Source organism: Oncorhynchus nerka, linkage group LG20, assembly GCF_034236695.1.
Source record: "Oncorhynchus nerka isolate Pitt River linkage group LG20, Oner_Uvic_2.0, whole genome shotgun sequence".
NCBI lineage: Eukaryota > Metazoa > Chordata > Actinopteri > Salmoniformes > Salmonidae > Oncorhynchus > Oncorhynchus nerka.
Genome location: NC_088415.1, coordinates 83,247,359 through 83,269,295, shown reverse-complemented (window position 1 = coordinate 83,269,295; position 21,937 = coordinate 83,247,359). Strand labels below are relative to the sequence as shown.

Genomic DNA, 21,937 nt, shown 5'->3' with positions numbered 1-21,937 from the left:
TTGGATTGGTGGATACATCTCATCTCCTGTAATGGATACATCTCATTATTGTTGTCCTTTTTTAAATATTCGATGAGGGTTGTTGACATCAACTGCCTGTATTCAGTGGAGAGTGAAGCTATGCTACAAGCCTCATTTAATGAACATGCATAGCCATCCCGAGACGTCTCCGATAATAAAGTGTTTTTTCTTTAAGTTTCCGGGATGTCACCTTCCCTACTTATATTATGAAACTTCTATTGGATCAAATAAATATCACGTAGCAAATAAGACATACATTTTTTTGTTGTTGACCAAATTCGACACTCTCATTGACCTCCATACAAAAACTCCTTGCTTGGTGGGCGAAACAACACTAACTGCTGGAGGGAAACAAATTTCCCGCCAAGTAGGGCCTCCCTTTCTGCCATGGTTGACCGAGCGCTTCCCACAATGCACTCCCATATCAGCGGGAAATAAAAATGGCGAATGTATTAGGGGAGAATGACCCGTTTGTTATTTTCTAAACAACATTTATATTGTGTCATATTTTGAGAGGAGCATTTCAAAGAGATTTACCGATATTTGGACAAGACGCCAATCACCGGTTACGACCGAGTATTTCAATATATATGGCATTTTGACCCTCCTAACGGACCGAATGAGGTAGCTCGCAAACTTATCAAAATAACATGTTATTCGCTGAGGGTGCGCTCCAGAATCATTCCGTCTGTTATAGCTCGAAACCTGTGCCTGTAGACAACTGCTAAGACAAATTGCATACATGATGTATCCAGCTAGCCATTGAACTGAAAACGTATAAGTTAATAGTATCAATTCATTATTTCAGCCCGGATGCAAATGTCCAGACAGCTAGCTAGCAAACTAGCCCACGAACAAAAGGAAAAAGTGACGGTGCAGAGAGTGGGATAGGGCTCTTAACACCCCAAGACTATTCATTTTCTCACAGATATCTAGTATGTTGAGTTACTTGACAGCTGAGTTGACGCAACCTGTCAAATTCTAGACAATTCTATATTGAGAAGCGTGCATGACTTGCTACTGTTACTTAAAAAATGTGATTTGGCTTTCCAGTGTTCCCATTGAAATAATCCCCTTTTAATATGTGTCTCAGATCTGCTGCTTTGGTGTAGCTTCAATACAATGAACTCTTGACAGTGACCCCTATTTTTTTGAGGGGGGGATGTAGGAATTAATTCACCTCTCTCTTCCAATATGACAGAGACTCAACGGCATTAGAGCGCTTGCCGGTCCACCAGCAGAAAGCGCATTCCCTTCGGCAGCAGTGCAAGACGCCAGTGTCCCTGACCAGCGTCCACTCTACCGAGGATAGACATGGAGGGGACACGGACACCAAGCTCGGCAACAGGTTTGACGAGGGACAAGAGGTCCTAGCCCGATGGTCGGATGGGCTGTTTTATTTGGGGACTATCACAAAGGTAAGCACCTGTAGTTACTAGGTGGAAAGTTTCAATTTGGTGTAAATACAATTTCAGACACATCTTATGTCATTTTGCATTAAAGGATCTTGATATTTTTTTTCTCCCTCAGATAAATAAGGACAAGCACCGCTGCTTTGTTGTCTTTGAAGATCGGTCCAAGTCCTGGGTTCTGTGGAAGGACATTCAGACAGGCAAGTAGTTCTTCTGCACAAGACATGCTGCCATGTCAAGTTTCAGTCATATTTTTGATAGTCAATGCGATGGACTGTTTTATGCTTGCTTGATAGTATGTTGAACTTTCATCTTGTTGGATATTAGTGTAATATGTGTGTATTACACTCTAAAGAAAAAAACGTCAGATAGTAAAAATAAATGCCTTTCTATATTCTCCATAGATACTGCCAATAGACCGTGGGCAGAATCCTTAGAATTTTGCTTTCAGAAAGTATAATTTCTTCTCCAGGATGTACAGTTTCAGTTAAATGTGTGTATTCATTCCGTTAGGCTTGCCCTCAGTCATTCTATCTCCGCTTGTCTTGATATCCTTGGTTGAGATTTCTTCAATCTCCTCCTGGTTTATCTTTTGTAATTTGTCCCTGACAGTTAACAGACCACAGAATCTCCTACACCAACTGTAAATTCCCCACAGACAAGCATAGGGAAGGCACTCCTCAGCGTGTGTTACTACTGTGTTCATACAATGTTAATTTTATACATGTTAATGAGTCCCACTTAGAAATTAATTGTCGTCTATTTTTAGTTAGATGACTCATGACTGATGTTTGACATATTGGAATTGGACAATCATATTTATTCTAAGTGGCAGAAAATGTGATTGTGTTATGTTGAACCTCAAATGGCACCCCCAGTTGTATTTGAGTAGGAATTCGTTTAAGTTGGGCCTCTCAACTAAAGTCACCTAAAGTTATAAAGTTCACATTCTATGGCCTTTGCACTGATTTTTCCCCTTTTTTTCTCACCTTTATTTAACCAGGTAGGCTAGTTGAGAACACTGTGACCTGGCTAAGATAAAGCATAGCAGTTCGACACATACAACAACACAAAGTTACACATGGAATGAACAAAACATACAGTCAATAATACAGTAGAAAAAAAGAAAACAAAGTCTATATACAGTGAGTGCAAATTAGGTCAAATAAGGGAGTTAAGGCAATAAATTAGCCATGGTGGCGAAGTAATTACAATATGGCAATTAAACACTGGAATGGTAGATGTGCAAAAGATGGATGTGCAAGGAGAGATACTGTGGTGCAAAAGGAGCTAAATAAATAAATACGGTATGGGGATGAGGTAGATAGACGGGCTGTATACAGATGGGCTACCTACACTGATGCTTACACTCTGACCAGACCGTGCGTCCGCCATCGCCATTTTGTCCATCTACACCAGACACGATCGGGACACGCAGGTTGAAATATCAAAACAAACTCTGAACCAACTATATTAATTTGGGGATAGGTTGAAAAGCATGAGACATTTATGGCAATTTAGCTAGCTAGCTTGCTGTTGCTAGAACATTTGTCCTGGGATATAAACATTGGGTTGTTATTTTACCTGAAATGCACTAGGTCTTCTCCGACAATTAATCCATAGATAAAAGGGTAAAAGTTTGTTTCTAGTAATCTCTCCTCCTTCAGGCTTCTTCTTTGGACTTTATATGGCGGTTGGCAACCAACTTTAAGGTGCACCACCGACTGGACTGGAGTGTGGACCTCAGTTCATCTTTCAATCACCCACGTGGGTATATGCTCCTGAAAACCAATGAGGAGGTGGAACTTGCAGTGCGTCAAGCGTCACAAATAGAACCAAGTTATATTTTAGCACCTTGCTACGCGCGAGCAGTGTGGGTGCAATGATTGAATAACATGCATTATTTTGCAGCGCACGAGACGGGAGTGGTGTGGTCAGCATGCTAGACTACGCCATTTTATTTTGTGAGGTTGCAGGTGTTGCAAAAAAAAAAAAAAAAATGTTTAACTTCTATATTAAATGACATCCACTTCAAAAAAGGGTCTCTCTCTCTTTGGACTGGATATGAATGACAGATTCCTTTTTCAGTCAACTTTGGGTGAAAGTAGCATATCTTGTTTGATTATGTTGGGTTGGTAGCACATGGGGATAGGTTTGTGGAGATAGGACTGCATATAGCACTGTGCACACATCACATTGGTGAAATGGAGACTTCCCACCATGGACTCGCACCTTTGTTTGTCAGTTATAAAGTACAAAAGTTAACTGTTATGCGTTGTTGACCTTTCTCTGTTCTCTGCCCCCCCCACGTATTTACGTTTAGTTTTTTTCCCTAGTACTACACCCTGACTCAAATAACCAATTCATCATCAAGCTTTGATTATTTGAATCAGCTGTTTAGCGTTATGTCAAAAAACTAAATATGCACCCAGGAGGGGCGCCAGGACCGAGTTTAGGAAACCCTGATCTAGAGGAATGACCCATCCCACCTGTGTTTTTTTTAGGGGACGAGGGAGGAGAGGACATGGTCTGCACAATATGCCAGGATGAGTGCTCAGAGGATCCCAACGAGATTGTCATCTGCGACAAGTGTGGACAAGGTAGGGATTAATAATCACCTTCATAACAATGTGGACAGGGTAGGGCTTAATCACCTTCCTAACAATGTGGACAGGGTAGGGCTTAATCACCTTCCTAACAATGTGGACAGGGTAGGGCTTAATCACCATCCCAAGAGTGGATTTTCACCAACAACGAATTCGGCAAGAGATGTTCCGCCCCCGTTAATTTTCAATGAGGACATGCAGAGAAACGGTGGGAGGGTGAAGCCCTGCTAACAGAGGGGTGGAAAAACGTTATGCTAATTTCAAGTGGAGCGACGCGTTGTCAAGAGGGTTTCGCCTCTGGTCAAAATGTAACTTCTTCGTCCTGTAGCGCAAAGACAAGGTTGGGAAATTATGCTTTGGGCCAGATGTTTGTAGGTTTTTATCCCATTTAAGGATTCCTTGTTTGCTATCTAGTCATTAGAGGTCCCACCTCTGGAAAAATGTATTGATACAATAGTAATTCTCTCTTAACTGTGACCCGTCTTTACCTTTCAGGATACCACCAGCTCTGCCACTCACCCATCATCGACTCCAGCCTGATCGACACCGATGAAAAGTGGCTCTGTAGGGAGTGTGTGTTCGCCACAACAGAGGTACTTACGATACTATATTATTACTAACACTGAGTGTACAAAACATTAGGAACACCTGCTCTTTCCATGACAGACTGACCAGGTGAAAGCTTTGATCCCTTATTGATGGCACTTGTTAAATCCACTTTAATCAGTGTAGATGAAGGGGCGGAGACAGGTTAAAGAAGGATTTTTAAGCCTTGAGACAATTGAGACATGGATTGTGTATGTGTGCCATTCAGAGGGTGAATGGGTAAGACAAAATATTTCAGTTCCTTTGAATGGGGTGTGTTGTAGGTGCCAGTTGCACCGGTTTGTCAAGAACTGCAACGCTGCTGGGTTTTTCACTCACCAGTTTCCCATGTGTATCAAGAATGGTCCGCCACCCAAAGGACATCCAGCCAACTTGACACAATTGTGGAATGCATTGGAGTCAACGTGGGCCAGCATCCCTGTGGAATGATTTCGACACCTTGTAGAGTCCATTCCCCAACGAATTGAGGCTGTTCTTAGGGCAAAAGAGGGGGGTGCAACGCAATATTAGGACAGTGTTCCTAATGTTTTGTCTGTGTATATTGTCCATTTACTCTTTAGTGAGTTCAGCATGCAATGTACACAAAAAGAAATACACTAATTAAGCAATAAGGTCCGAGGGGGTGTGGTATATGGCCAATATACCACGGCTAAGGGCTGTTCTCGGCAAGACTCGACGCTGAGTGCCTGGATAAAGCACTTAGCCGTGGTATATTAGACATATACCACAAATACCTGAGGTGCCTTATTGCTATTATAAACTAGTTACCAATGTAATTAGAGCAGTAAAAATACATGTTTTGTCATACCCGTGGTATACAGTCTGATGTACTACTGTTTTCAGACAACAGCATTCAGGGCTCGAACCACCCAGTTTGTAATACAATACAACATAATGCAATATGAAAACACTGGAAAGTGAACACACACATAATATTCATATTACAGAACCAATGTGTGAAAAGGTTGTAGTAATAGTAAGGGAACGATCCAACCAAATTGAGCTCACAGTCCGGTGTATGTGTTCTCTGACAGAAGGGTCCCAAAGCACTGCAGGAGCTGAAGCAGTCTCTACCTTATTCCCTAGAGGACCTGGCGTGGGACCAGGGCCACAAGACCAACATCCAGCAATGTTACTGCTACTGTGGAGGGCCTGGAGAGTGAGTCATTCACACACACACACTCACTCACTCACTCACTCACTCACTGTTTTAACCCCTCTCTCCTTTAGCTGGTACCTGAAGATGCTGCAGTGCAACAGGTGTAAGCAGTGGTTCCACGAGGCATGTATCCAGTGTTTTAAGACTCCCATGCTCTATGGAGACAGGTACTAAACAAGCCTCGTATGATAAGTCATCTCTCAGGAAACATGTGCCGAGTGACTACCTATGGCGTGCAAGAAAATACATCTACTCTTGTGCTTCTTTCTCACCAGGTTCTATCTATTTATTTGCTCAGTTTGCAGTAGTGAACCAGAGTACCTCAAACGACTGCCTCTTAGATGGTGAGAGAAACTTGTGTCGAATTGATTGGTGTACGAGACGGATTGATGTTATTCACTCGAGCTGTTGATCTATTGTTTCCACCTGTTGAAGCAAACAAGATACCCCAATGACACTGAATCAGTTTAACAGTAGTACTGTGTGTGTTTATTTATTTATTTGATGAAACTGGAGTAGCAGTCTATCATAGTTCCCTCTAGGCAAAATGAATCTATTCTATTCCACGTCAATCCCCATACTGAATCATTGACTTGTGGCTGTTCTGTGCTTCCTTCCTTGTTTCTGTCCAATAGGGTGGACGTTGCACACCTGAGCCTCTACAACATGAGTGTGATTCACAAGAAGAAGTACTTTGATTCTGAGCTGGAGCTGATGACTTACATCAACGACAACTGGGAGCAAATGCAGCTTGGGGAGGTAGGACGAAGCTTGACACAGTTGGGAATAGGGGTGTGAATGTTTAAACGTTAAAACGTTTAAACAAAATTGTGATCCTTGACGGCAAGAAAAACAATTGTTTCCCCCCCTAATAAATTATCACAGTGCCGTTATCACAAACATATTATTTTCTGTGTTATAGCATAACTAGATGATAGGCTATAAAGACCTTTTGTTTGATTTATTTCACCTTTATTTAACAAGGTAGGCCAGTTGAGAACAAGTTCTCATTTACAACTGCGACCTGGCCAAGATGAAGCTAAGCAGTGCGACAAAAATAACAGAGTTACACACAAACAAACGTACAGTCAATAACACAGTAGAAAAATCTATGTACAGTGCGTGCAAATGTAGAAGAATAGGTAGGTAAGGCAATAAATAGGCCATAGAGGCAAAACAATTACAATTTACCATGAACACTGGAGATGTATACAGAATGGTGTCGTCTGCGTGGAGGTGGATCAGAGAATCACCAACAGCAAGAGCGACATTGATATATACAGAGAAAAGAGTCAGCCCGAGAATTGAACCCTGTGGTACCCCCATAGACACTGCCAGAGGTCCAGACAACAGGCCCTCCGATTTGACACAGAAGTAGTTAGTGAACCAGGCGAGGCAGTCATTTGAGAAGCCAAGGCTACAAATTACTATAAAAATCAAACTTTCATAAAATCACACATGCAAGATAGCAAATTAAAGCTACACTTGTTGTGAATCGAGCCAACATGTCAGATTTCAAAAAGGCTTTTCGGCGAAAGCAAACGATGCTATTATCTGAGGATAGCACCATAGTAAACAAAGCGAGAGAAGCATATTTAAACCCTGCAGGCTCGACACAAAACACAGAAATAAAAATATAAATCATGCTTTTGACGAGCTTCTTCTGTTGGCACTCCAATATGTCCCAATATGCGCAATGTGACTACAAAATATCTCAAAAGCTACCTGTAAACTTTGCCAAAACATTTCAAACTACTTTTGTAATACAACTTTAGGTATTTTTAACGTACATTTTTAACATAAAATTGAGGATGGAATGATCTGTGTTCAATACAGGAAGAAAACAAACTGTAGCATGCTTTCTGGTCACGCGCCTCTAACAGGACACTTCAAGTTACCCTCGTTCAAGACGGCCGTACTTCTTCATTACACAAAGGAAGAACCTCAACCAATTTCTAAAGACTGTTGACATCCAGTGGATTAGATAGGAACGGCAAGAAGGTCCCTTAGAAATCTGGATTCCTTAAGGGCGCTGTACTGCAGCGCCAGCTGTGCCATCAGAGTCCCTGGGTTCGCGCCCAGGCTCTGTCGTAACCGGCCGCGACCGGGAGGTCCGTGGGGCGACGCACAATTGGCCTAGCGTCGTCCGGGTTAGGGAGGGCTTGGTTGGTAGGGATGTCCTTGTCTCATCGCGCACCAGCGACTCCTGTAGCGGGCCGGGCGCAGTGCGCGCTAACCAAGGTTGCCAGGTGCACAGTGTAGCCTCCGACACATTGGTGCGGCTGGCTTCCGGGTTGGATGCAGTACGGCTGGTTGGGTTGTGTGTCGGAGGACGCATGACATTCAACCTTCGTCTCTCCCGAGCCCGTACGGGAGTTGTAGCGATGAGACAAGATAGTAGCTACTACAATAATTGGATACCACGAAAATTGGGAAGAAAAAGGGGTAAAATTCAACAAAAAAACAAACAAACAAAAAAAAGAAATCTGGATTCCCAATGAAATCCCATTGAAAAGAGAAGTGACTTCAAAAAAAAAAAATATCTGAATGTTTTGTCCTCGGTGTTTCACCTGCTAAATAAGTTCTGTTATACTCAGACATGATTCAAACAGTTTTAGAAACTTCAGTGTTTTCTATCCAAATCTACTAATAATATGCATATCTTATCTTCTGGGCATGAGTAGCAGGCAGTTGAATTTGGGCATGGATTTCATACGGACGTGAAAACACTGCCCCCTGTCACCAAGAAGTTAAGCATGTCCCAGTTTAGGTCACCTAACAGTACGATCTCTGAAGGTAGATGGGGGGGCAATCAATTCACATATGGTGTCCAGGGCACAGCTGGGGGCTGAAGGGGGGTCTATAACAAGCGGCAACGGTGAATGACTTGTTTCTGGAAAGGTGGGTTTTTAAAAGTAGAAGCTTGAATTGTTTGGGCACAGACCTGGAAAGTATGACAGAACTCTGCGAGCTATCTCTGCAGTAGATTGCAACTCTGCCCCCTTTGGCAATTCTATCTTGTCAGAAAATGTTATAGTTGGGGATGGACATTTCAGGATTTTTGTTGGCCTTCCTAATCCAGGATTTAGACACGGCTATGGCATCCGGGTTGGCGGAGTGTGCTAAAGCAGTGAATAAAACAAACTTACGGAAACCAAGGCTTTTACGGTTACAGAAGTCAACAAATGAGAGCGCCTGGGGAATGGGAGTGGAGCTAGGCGCTGCAGGGCCTGGGTTAACCTCTACATCACCAGAGGAGGAGTAGGATAAGGTTACGGCTAAAGGCTATAAGAACTGGTCGTCTCGTGCATTTGGAACAGAGAGTAAAAGGAGCAGGTTTTTTGGCGTGGAAGAATAGATTCAAGGCATAATGTACAGACAAGGGTATGGTAGGATGTGAATACAGTGGAGGTAAACCTAGGCATTGAGTGACGATGAGAGAGGTTTTGTCTCTAGAGACATCGTTTAGACCAGGTAAGGTCACCGCATGTGTGGGGGGTGGAACACAAGGGCTAGCTACAGCATATTGAGCAGGGCTGGAGGCTCTACAGTGAAGTAAGACCTTCACTAACAAAAGCAGCAATGGACAAGTCATTAGGGTAGCTAGGCAAGCTGGAGACACAGCGATTCAGACAGCTAGCGGGCCTGGGATAGCAGATGGTACGTCGCAACTGAGGAGCCTGTTGAAACCCCCTCGGATGGTTATGTTGGCAGACCAGTCGTGATGGATTGGCTGGGCTCTGTGTTGGCAGTAAAAGGGTTCAGGCCAATGGCAAAATATGTCTTGAAGCACAAGAATTGGCTGATGGACCTCTTCGGCTAGCCAGGAGTTCCAGGCTAGCTCCAGGCTAACTGGTGCTTGCTTCGGGACAGAGTCGTTAGCCAGGAGTAGCCACTCGGATAGCAGCTAGCTAGCTGCAAAGGTTCAGAGCTTGCGGTAGGAATCCTGAGATGTTGTAGAGAAAAAGCAGTCCGATATGCTCTGGGTTGATATCGTGCTGTGCAGAGTGGCAGATCCGTACCACATTGGGTGAGGCGGGTTGCAGGAGAGTATGTTCAGTTCGTAGATGGAAATTGAGATGTAAAAAATTATATATATTAGAAGAAATCAAGAAAAAAATATATATATACATGGGACGGGACAAGACAACAGACTAGAGGTCGACCGATTATGATTTTTCAATGCCGATACCGATTATTGGAGGACCCAAAAAAAGCAGATGCCGATTTTTATTTTATTTTATTTGTAATAATGACAATTACAACAATACTGAATACATCAATAAAAATCTATTTAGCCTCAAATAAATAATGAAACATGTTCAATTTAGTTTAAATAATGCAAAAACGAAGTGTTTGAGAAGAAAGTAAAAGTGCAATATGTGCCATGTAAGAAAGCTAAGTTTAAGTTCCTTGCTCAGAACATGAGAACATATGAAAGCTGGTGGTTCCTTTTAACACGAGACTTCAATATTCCAAGGTAAGAGGTTTTAGGTTGTAGTTAATATTGTATTTATAGGACTATTTCTCTCTATAGCATTTGTATTTCATATACCTTTGACTATTGGATGTTCTTATAGGCACTTTAGTATTGCCAGTGTAACAGTATAGCTTCCGTCCCTCTCCTCGCCCCTACCTGGACTCTAACCAGGAACACATCGACAACAGCCACCCTAGAAGCATCGCTCCACAAAATCCGCGGCCCTTGCAGAGCAAGGGGAACAACTACTCCAAGTCTCAGAGCGAGTGACGTTTGAAATGCTATTAGCACGCACCCCGCTAACTAGCTTGCCATTTCATATCAGTTACACCAGCCTAGTCTCGGGATTTGATAGGCTTGAAGTCATAAACAGCTCAATGCTTGAAGCAGAGCGAAGAGGTGCTGGCAAAACGCACTAAAGTGCTGTTTGAATGAATGCTTACGAGCCTGCTGCTGCCTACCACCGCTCAGTCAGACTGTTCTATCAAATATCAAATCATAGACTTAATTATACCATAATAACACACAGAAATATGAGCCTTTGATCATTAATATGGTCCAATCCAGAAACTATCATTTCGAAAACTAAACGTTTATTCAGTGAAATACGGAACCGTTCTGTATTTTATCTAACGGGTGGCATCCCTAAGTCTAAATATTGCTGTTACATTGTACAACCTTCAGTGTTGTGTCATAATTACGTAAAATTCTTCCAAATTAGTTCGCAACGAGCCAGGCGGCCCAAAATGTTGCATATACCCTGACTGCGAGCAATGAACGCAAGAGAAGTGATTCAATTTCACCTGGTTAATATTGCCTGCTAACCTGGATTTCTTTTAGCTAAATATGCAGGTTTAAAATTATATACTCCTGTGTATTGATTTTAAGAAAGGCATTGATGGTTAGGTACAGTCGTGTAACAATTGTGCTTTTTTCGCAAATGCGCTTTTGTTAAATCATCCCCCGTTTGGCGGAGTTAGCTGTCTTTGTTCGGAAGAAATAGTCTTCACACAGTTCGCAACGAGCCAGGTGGCCCAAACTGCTACTTATACCCTGACTCTGTTGCAAGGGAAGTGACACAATTTACCTAAAAGAAATTCATGTTCGCAGGCAATATTAACTAAATATGCAGGTTTAAAAATATACACTTCTGTATTGATTTTAAGAAAGGCATGGATGTTTATGGTTATGTACACGTTGGAGCAACTAGTCCTTTTTCGCGAATGCGCACCGCATCGATTATATGCAATGCAGGACTCGCTAGATAAACTAGTAATATCATCAACCATGTGTAGTTATAACTAGTGATTATGATTCATTGATTGTTTTTTATAAGATAAGTTTAATGCTAGCTAGCAACTTACCTTGGCTTCTTACTGCATTCGCGTAACAGGCAGGCTCCTCGTGGAGTGTAATGAGAGGCAGGTGGTTAGAGCGTTGGACTAGTTAACTGTTAGGTTGCAAGATTGAATCCCGAGCTGACAAGGTAAAATAAATCTGTCGTTCTGTCCCTGAACAAGGCAGTTAACCCACTGTTCCTAGGCTGTCATTGAAAATAAGAATGTGTTCTTAACTGACTTGCCTAGTGAAATAAAGGTGTTAAAATATATATATATTTTTTTTTTTCAGCCAAAAATACAGATTTCCATTCCGATTAATCGGTCAACCTCTACAACGGGCGTCTGACTGCTACGCCATCTTGGATATTTTGCCTGGGGAAAGTTGTGTAATTTAAATAAAAACCAGAGAGCAAGAGGCAAACTTTGGGCTACTTTGGTGAATTTGTGAGCCGTACAAAATATTGCGAGATACAGATTACCAAGATATATGCACGCTGTTCTGCCTGCCCCCTCTCGCTCCCTCACGCTGTTCTGCCTGCCCCTTCCTCTCTCCCTCGCGCTTTTCTGCCTGCCCCTTCCTCTCTCTCCCTCGCGCTGTTCTGCCTGCCCCCTCTCGCTCCCTCACGCTGTTCTGCCTGCCCCTTCCTCTCGCTCCCTCGCGCTGTTCTGCCTGCCCCTTCCTCTCGCTCCCTCACGCTGTTCTGCCTGCCCCTTCCTCTCGCTCCCTCACGCTGTTCTGCCTGCCCCTTCCTCTCGCTCCCTCGCGCTGTTCTGCCTGCCCCTTCCTCTCGCTCCCTCGCGCTGTTCTGCCTGCCCCTTCCTCTCTCTCCCTCACGCTGTTCTGCCTGCCCCTTCCTCTCTCTCTCCCTCACGCTGTTCTGCCTGCCCCTTCCTCTCTCTCCCTCACGCTGTTCTGCCTGCCCCTTCCTCTCTCTCCCTCGCGCTGTTCTGCCTGCCCCTTCCTCTTGCTCCCTCGCGCTGTTCTGCCTGCCCCTTCCTCTCTCTCCCTCGCGCTGTTCTGCCTGCCCCTTCCTCTCGCTCCCTCGCGCTGTTCTGCCTGCCCCTTCCTCTCGCTCCCTCGCGCTGTTCTGCCTGCGCCTTCCTCTCTCTCCCTCGCGCTGTTCTGCCTGCCCCTTCCTCTCTCTCCCTCGCGCTGTTCTGCCTGCCCCTTCCTCTCTCTCCCTCACGCTGTTCTGCCTGCCCCTTCCTCTCGCTCCCTCGCGCTGTTCTGCCTGCGCCTTCCTCTCTCTCCCTCGCGCTGTTCTGCCTGCCCCTTCCTCTCGCTCCCTCGCGCTGTTCTGCCTGCCCCCTCTTCTCTAGTGATGCGAGTGTGATCAGTCTTCGGTCTGTTGCATGTGGAATATTCCAGCCTATTCATTTATGATAGGCCCTGCTTTACTGAAGTGTGACATTATAAGCCAAGAACTTGCGAGATACAGCTTTTGATTGCTGATAGATAGGCCTAGTGCATGGTTCTGACTGTCTGCCTGGTGGCCGACCTGCCTATATTGTGCCCCTTCCCTCTCACTCCGTCCCTCGGTATGAAAATGCAGGTGTTTGTGTTCTCGGGAGTACGGCAACTAATCCGTCTCCTCCGATCCAAAAACACTTCATCTTAGGAGTCGATTCCGGTGTCTTGATACTCAGAAATGGGATTCGACACCGGAATTCGACTCCCCACCATTACGTCATTAACAATTGGAAAGGGGAAAGTGGGATACCTAGTCAGTTGTCCAACTGAATGTATTCAACTGAAGTGTGTCTTCCGCATTTAACCCAACCCCTCTGAATCAGAGAGGTGCGGGGAGCTGCCTTAACTTCTTATGGTATTGGGGACGCTTGCGTCCCACTCTGCCAAAAGCCAGGGAAAATGCAGCGCGGCAAATTCAAATAAATGAAAAATCTAACTCATTAAATCACACACGTAAGATACTAAATTAAAGCTACACTCGTTGTGAATCCAGCCAACATGTCAGATTTTAAAAAGGCTTTTCGGCGAAAGCAAAAGAAGCTATTATCTGATGATAGCACAACAGTAAACAAAGAGGGTAGCATATTTCAACCCTGCAGGCGCTACACAAAATGCAGAAATAAAATATAAAACATGCCTTACCTTTGACGAGCTTCTTTTGTTGGCACTCCAAAATGTCCCATAAACATCACAAATGGTCCTTTTGTTCGATTAATTCCGTCCATATATATCCAAAATGTCCATTTATTTGGCGCGTTTGATCCAGAAAAAAAAACAGCTTCCAAATTGCGCAACGTCACTACAAAATATTTCAAAAGTTGCCTGTAAACTTTGCCAAAACATTTAAAACTACTTTTGTAATACAACTTTAGGTATTTTTAAACGTTAATAATCAATCAAATTTAAGACGGGTCTATCTGTGTTCAATACAGGAAGACAACAAACCAAGCTACTTTTCAAGTCTTGCGCAACTCTCAATAGTGTTACGCAGTTCCTAGATGGCCGTACTTCTTCATTGCACAAATTAATAACCTCAGACAAATTCCAAAGACTGGTGACATCCAGTGGAAGTGGTAGGAACTGAAAACAAGTTCCTTTAGAAATACCGTTTCCCAGTGAGAATTCACTGAACAGACAGAGACCTAAAAAAAACACAATTCTGAACAGTTAGTCTTCTGGGTTTTGCGGGGTTTTGCCTGCTAAGGTCTGTTATACTCACAGACATGATTCAAACCATTTTAGAAACTTCAAGTGTTTTCTATCCAAATCTACTAATAATATGCATATCTTATATTCTTGGCATGAGTAGCAGGAAGTTGAAATTGGGCACGCTATTTATCCAAAAGTGAAAATGCTGCCCCCTATACCTTAAGAAGTTAATCGACACCCACGTCTTCGGCACCTGGGGAACAGTGGGTTAACTGCCTTGCTCAGGGGCAGAACGACATATTTTTACCTTGTCAGTTCGAGGATTTGATCCAGCAACCTTCCAGTTACTGGCCCAACGCTCTGACCAAAGGCAAGCGACAGCAGCAAAGTCCTGTATGGAAGTACAGTACTTTGACAAGTTAAATGGAAAAAATGTGCAAGCTGGAATTGAGGTACAAAAATGGTAGTACAGGTGCATTGCTTAACCATCTGAAAGACACACCGTGAGACCGAAAATATTGCTCAGCCTCTTTACACTTTTTAAATTTAAATTTCATGCTATTTCTTATCGTTTTAATGGAAAACCAAAATAAATAAATGGGGAGCCAGGCCCAGGCAATCAGAATCAGTTCTTTTTTTCCCACAAAAGGGCTTTATTGCAAACAGAAATACTACTCAGTTTCATCAGCTGTCCGGGTGGCTTGTCTCAGACGATGTGGAGGTCATGGGCTGGCGGAGTTACACATGGTCTGCGATTGTAAGGCCAGTTGGACAATCTGCCAAGTTCTCTAAAATGACGTTGGAGGCAGCTTATGGTAGAGAAATTAACATTTAGTTCACTGGCAACAGCTCTGGTGGACATTCCTGCAGTCGGCATGCCAATTGCACCCTCCCTCAACTTGAGACATCTGTGGCATTGTGTTGTGTGATAAAACTGAACATTTGAGTGGCATTTTATTGCCCCCAGCACAAGGTGCACCTGTGTAATGATCATGCCGTTTAATCAGCTTCTTGATATACCACCTGTCAGGTTGATGGATTATCTTGGCAAAGGATAAATGGTCATTAACAGGGATGTAATCACATTTCTGCACAACATTTTAGAGAAATAAGCTTTTTTTTGCATCTGGAACATTTCTGGTATCTTTTATTTCACCTCATGAAACATGGGACCAACACTTTACATGTTGCGTTTTTATATTTTTATTGGGTTTATTTGATTTGATACAGCAGTATATGACATTTTAACACTAAATAAATCTGACTTTTTCATTTTTCCAAATCCAGCTTTCAGCCACTCCTCAGTCGGACCGATATGAAAGTATTTTGGAAGCACTGAATAGCAACCACAGCATGTGAGTAACTCTCTCTGACCTTATGATTTCTGTAATGTTAGCATACAAATCCACACTCATTTGTCCATCTCTCTTAGGTTCATGTCAGGGAAGGAGATCAAGAAGAAGAAGCACCTCTTTGGGCTGAGGATCCGTTTTCCTCCGGGTCCCCAGAGCTCTGACCTGCTGGCCAACAGTGGGGAGCCAGAGAGGGCCTCCAACGAGATCAAGATCAAAGGCAGGAAGGCTATCAAGCCTCTTACCAACACAAGGTGGAACTCAAGTTTCTACTAAATTATGTTATGAGAAACACATTAAAAAAACATACTAATTTTTTTTTGCATGCTAAAAACAGTGGGGCAAAAAAGTATTTAGTCAGCCACCAATTGTGCAAGTTCTCCCACTTAAAAAGATGAGAGAGGCCTGTAATTTTCCTCATAGGTACACTTCAACTATGACAGACAAAATTAGGGGGAAAACCCAGAAAATCACATTGTAGGATTTTTAATGAATTTGGTCACCTACAATCAAGCAAGATTTCTGGCTCTCACAGACCTCTCCTCTGTCCTCCACTCGTTACCTGTATTAATGGCACCTGTTTGAACTTGTTATCAGTATAAAAGACACCTGTCCACAACCAGTCACACTCCAAACTCCACTATGGCCAAGACCAAAGAGCTGTTAAAGGACACCAGAAACAAAATTGTAGACCTGCACCATGCTGGGAAGAATGAATCTGGTTTGAAGAAATCAACTGTGGGAGCAATTATTAGGAAATGGAAGACATACAAGACCACTGATAATCTCCCACGATCTGGGGCTCCACGCAAGATCTCACCCTGTGAGCCTACCATCAGTAACACACTACGCCGCCAGGGACTCAAATCCTGCAGTGCCAGACGTGTCCCCCTGCTTAAGCCAGTACATGTCCAGGCCCGTCTGAAGTTTGCTAGAGAGCATTTGGATGATCCAGAAGAAGATTGGGAGAATGTCATATGGTCAGATGAAACCAAAATATAACTTTTTGGTAAAAACTCAACTCGTCGTGTTTGGAGGACAAAGAATGCTGAGTTGCATCCAAAGCACACCATACCTACTGTGAAGCATGTGGGTGGAGACATCATGCTTTGGGGCTGTTTTTCTGCAAAGGGACCAGGACGACTGATCCGTATAAAGGAAAGAATGAATGGGGCCATGTATCGTGAGATTTTGAGTGAAAACCTCCTTCCATCAGCAAGGGCATTGAAGATGAAACGTGGCTGGGTCTTTCAGCATGACCATGATCCCAAACACACCGCCCGGGCAACGAAGGAGTGGCTTCGTAAGAAGCATTTCAAGGTCCTGGAGTGGCCTAGCCAGTCTCCAGATCTCAACCCCATAGAAAATCTTTGGAGGGAGTTGAAATTCCGTGTTGCCCAGCAACAGCCCCAAAACATCACTGCTCTATAGGAGATCTGCATGGAGGAATGGGCCAAAATACCAGCAACAGTGTGTGAACCTTGTGAAGACTTACAGAAAACATTTGACCTCTGTCATTGCCAACAAAGGGTATATAACAAAGTATTGAGATAAACTTTTGTTATTGACCAAATACTTATTTTCCACCATAATTTGCAAAAGAATTCATTAAAAATCCTACAATGTGATTTTCTGGATTTTGTTTCTCATTTTGTCTGCTATAGTAGTGTACCTATGATGAAAATTACAGGCCTCATCTTTTTAAAGTGGGAGAACTTGCACAATTGGTGGCTGACTAAATACTTTTTTGCCCCACTGTATCCTAGTAAGACTGTTTTGGTTTTTATTTCCGTACTTTTGGTTGGGTTTGGTTAGCCTGAAGTTGACTGGTAAGATAAGGGACCAGAAAAGAGAACTATCCTTTTCAGTAAACTGTGATGACTCAATTTGACGGTGTAAATCTGGGGTTTCCAGTGAAGTAACCAATGGCGTGGTGAAGAAGGCCAAGAAGATGAAGAAACAGGGAGGTCACTCCCTGGCGACTCTGGCCAAGCGAAGTCGCTCCAGTGAACTCTTGCCCCAGGTGTGTGTGTTTAATACTACTTCTATTGATCAACGTTAACACCTTTACCCAAAGTTAAAACATTTTTAGAGGTATGTTGTTCATCCATTGAGATGTGTAATACCTCTTTATCCTCCCTGAAGGATATGAAGCCACCACCACCTCTGGATACCCAGTCCTTAAGGAGGTCAGCTATCCCCCAAAAATGTAATTTGTGAAAATTTTGCTCAGTTTGTGAAACTGTTGAATGGTGGTGTTCTTCTTTACTCCCAGCAGCAGGAGTGACAGATCTCTTCCCTCCTCCAGTACCTCCGAGATGGAATCCATCAGTGCCGTCCGCACCACTGAAACTACCTCAACTAGCCTCTCCAGACAGTCCAGGTACATTCTACAATAGCATTATGGTACACCAAGTATGTGGACATCCCTTCAAATTAGTTGATTCGGCTATTTCAGCCATGCCAGCTGCTGACAGGTGTATAAAATCGAGCATGCAGCCATGCAATCGTCGTAGACAAACATTGGCAGTAGAATGGCCTGTACTGAAGAGCTCAGTGACTTTCAACGTGGCACCGTCATAGCATGCCACCTTTCCAACAGGTCAGTTTGTCATATTTCTACCCTGCTAGAGCTGCCCCGGTCAACTGTAAGTACTGTTATTGTGAAGTGGAAATGTCTTGGAGCAGCAACGTCTTAGCTGCGAAGTAGTAGGCCAAACAAGCTCACAGAATGGGACCGCCATGTGCTGAAGCGCGTAAAAATTGTCTGTCTTCAGCTGCAACTCTCACTTCCAAGTTCTGTACTGCCTCTTGAAGCAACACCAGCACAATAACTGTTTGTTGGGAGCTTCATGAAATGGGTTTCCATGGCCGAGCAGCCTCACACAAGCCTAAGATTCCCATGTGCGTTGCCAAGCGTCGGTTGGAGTGGCGTAAGCTCGCCACCATTGGAATCTGGAGCAGTGGAAACGCCTTCTCAGGAGTGATGAATCAAGCTTCACCATCTGGCAGTCCGACGGACGAATCTGGTTTTGGTGGATGCCAGGATAACGCTACCTGCCCCAGTGCATTTTGCCAACTATGAAGTTTGGTGGAGGAGGAATAATGGTCTGGGCCTATTTTTTTCATCGTTCGGGCTAGGCTCCTTAGTTACAGTGAAGGGAAATCCTACCGCATATTGACATTCTAGACTATTCTGTACTTCCAACTTTGACAACAGTTTTTGGGAAGGCCCTTTCATGTTTCAGCATGTCGGTGCCCCTGTGCACAAAGCGAGGTCCATACAGAAATGATTTGTCTATCAGTGTGGAAGAACTTGACTGCCCTGCACAGAGCCCTGACCTCAACCACATCGAACACCTTTGGGATGAATTGGAACGCTGACTGCGAGCCAGACCTAACAGCCCAACATCAGTGCACAACCTCACTAATTCTCTCTCTCGCCTCTCGCTCTTTCTCTTCCCTATTCCTCCCCAGCTTGTGTAGCTCCAGTAAGACGTTCACGGGTCGCCACTGGCCCATCGCCCAGCCCCCCCTGAAGAGGAGACGGGGCCGGCCACGTCGGGCCCCCTCCAGCCCCCCAACCCTGAGATCCCCCCTCCTCACCAGCCAGACCCCCACCACCTTCCAGAGCCCCCCAACCCCCTGCCGGGGCTCCACTCCACAGACATAGTGCACGGGCTGGGCCAAGGTGGTCAGCTGTCCCACCTGAAGAGCTCAATCAGTAGCTACTTTGGGGTGGCAGGCCGCCTGGAGTGCGGGGAGAAGTACCGCATCCTAGCTCGCCGGGTCACCCTGGACGGCAAGGTTCAATACCTGGTGGAGTGGGAGGGCGTCACTGCCTCCTAAACTTGTCATAGCGCTTACGTAGTTTATTACACATACGTAGCGCTTAACATGTTTATACAGCGTTTATAAAGCATTGTAAACTGGGTGGTTCTGAATGCTGATTGGCTGAAAGCTGTGGTATATCAGGCCGTATACCACGGGTATGACACATTTATTTTTACTGCTCTAACTACATTGGTAACCAGTTTATAATAGCAATAAGGCACCTCAGGGGTTTGTGGTATATGAACAGCCTAAGAACAGCCCTTAGCCGTGGTATATTGGCCATACACCACGCCCCTTCTGCTTAATTGCACTCTCCTTCTGAGATCGGGCTTCCCCGTGTTGCCCAGTCTGGAACGGCGCTTGCGTTTCCAGTGATATGCTCCAGTGATATGGTCTTTCTGTGACTTGTCTTTTGTGTTTGAGATCTGTTTCGGTTTTGTAAACTGAAGAGGTTAAGAGATCAGCTTTGGCAGAATGTAAAATGAATGGTGTTTAGAGTGGCTAGGTAGGGGGTGTGAATGGTGTTTGAGTGTCTTTGCGCCTGACCTGATATGTTGAAAGTGTTTGCGAGTAGTTGATGTTCGAGAGGGACTCAAACAACAGAGATGATGTTGTGCTGCTGCAAACCCGTTTATTATTATTGTTTATTATGAATTATTATATATCTTTACTTTTCTACGTTTTTATTGATATGCCTCGAGTGTCTAGTGAGACGGTTCGTTTTTTTACGATTTGGATTTGATTGCACATACTGTATCAAGTTCAGCCTGTTCTCAGCAATTCTCCTGAACCGGTTGTACCCAGGCTCATAAAATCACTTAGAGATATGAAGTTTCTCTTTTCTGTCTTTGGCAGCTGAAAGTGTGTAACCTCTAGCTCTAATCTCTGCTTAATGTTCTGCAAATCATCTCACTATGAATAGTATTCATTTCACTGTGTTCTAGTCCAAATCTACACTATGTCAAGATTTTACTCAGACTTTTTCTAATGCATTATTAATTACTGGTAGAATTTGCTTTGAGGGCTGAGCTTGTGTAAAAGAACGTTAGTGACTGAATTCATGTGTATGTGGTAACTGGTACCGTTAGGCCTTGTTACATTTGAAAGGTTGATTAATGTACCCACGTTTTTACTTGTGTTCTACAATATACAGTGGGGCAAAAAGTATTTAGTCAGCCACCAATTGTGCAAGTTCTCCCACTTAAAAATATGAGAGAGTCCTGTAATTTTCATCATAGGTACACTTCAACTATGACAGACAAAATGAGGAAAAAAATCCAGAAAATCACATTGTGGGATTTTTAATGAATTTATTTGCAAATTATGGTGGAAAATAAGTTGCACAATTGGTGGCTGACTAAATACTTTTTTGCCCCACTGTATGTTCTAAAGATATACATTTTTGCTGCATTTTTTAAAATATGGAATCATTGTACTTTTAGATATATACAGTTACATTTATGAACCTCTTAAAAAGGACTTTGTTCCTTAATTTTCTTCCCTCTGTGCGGTTATATTTTATGACTTTGATCAGTGCTAACATTGAATGCAAAAATCTCATGGACCTTTTTACTTAAACAAATAAAACTGATATCAGTTCTTAAAGCCACCTATGCAACTTAAGTGTCGAAAGATAATTGTTTTTGTATTTCAATCACTTGACTGCAAGATTGGCATCAGCAACAAACAACAACAATATTTTGGTTTCATCTGACTCGGGCCTTTTTGTTTTTTATTTCAGGTGCTATTTATTTCACCTTTTACTCAGAACTGTGCACTTAGCCAGACGTCTGCTGGCACAGCCAGCTCACCTAGAACCCACTCAGGATATGCTCAGCAACTTTACTATATGTATGATGTACTCAAAATTTGGAATATTATTGTTATTGATGGAACATTGGACATTTTTCTGTGGTGTCAGTATTTCATTGAAGAAAATGTAGCGTTCATTTAGTCATTCCTCTGACTGGTTGTTTTCAAAAAGCTGCAGTTCAGTCCATTATGCTACAGGGTCACAAATGTCTTAGTTCATCTGAAAACATGATCTTCCACTTATCTCATGAAGTGTTTTTTTATTTTTTATATTTAGTTCCTTTCACCTCTGAGGGGTTAGGTTCAATACAGAAGACACATTTCATTTGAATGCATTCAGTTGTACAACTGACTAGGTATCCCCCCCCTGCTTCATTGTAAGAGTTCAAGCAGTCAGTTAATGCCTCTTGCTGTTGGATATGTTTTGTTATTCTCAGAAAATGCCATTTTCCCCTTGAGGCAGTGGAGTTGGGTCTTGACGTTGATACCTCTTTATTTAAAAAAAAGTTATTTTAAGCTTTTCTTCTGTATCAAACTTTATTGGCCACATACACATTTAGCAAATGTTATTGCGGGTGTAGTGAAATGCTTGTGTGTGTATGTTGTTCCAGTGTTAGACCCCTGGATCTTTGTTTTCTACTGGCTTTGGGCAGGCTTCTTCAGCCAAATAATAAATATCTAAAAGCCTACTGATA

At 43.3% G+C, this 21,937-nt stretch overlaps 1 protein-coding gene across 1 annotated transcript; it reads left to right on the top strand.

Moving 5' to 3' along the window:
* Positions 1 to 430: 430 nt before the first annotated feature.
* Positions 431 to 21,931, top strand: LOC115103276 (metal-response element-binding transcription factor 2-like). The gene is given in 16 exon segments (XM_029624114.2): positions 431 to 645; positions 1,223 to 1,439; positions 1,552 to 1,633; positions 3,938 to 4,033; positions 4,535 to 4,632; positions 5,680 to 5,804; positions 5,876 to 5,971; positions 6,080 to 6,148; positions 6,440 to 6,563; positions 15,532 to 15,599; positions 15,677 to 15,850; positions 17,511 to 17,619; positions 17,742 to 17,785; positions 17,872 to 17,979; positions 19,074 to 19,167; positions 19,170 to 21,931. Coding segments are annotated over 16 exon segments (1,785 nt in total). The 5' UTR covers positions 431 to 640; the 3' UTR covers positions 19,446 to 21,931.
* Positions 21,932 to 21,937: the final 6 nt, after the last annotated feature.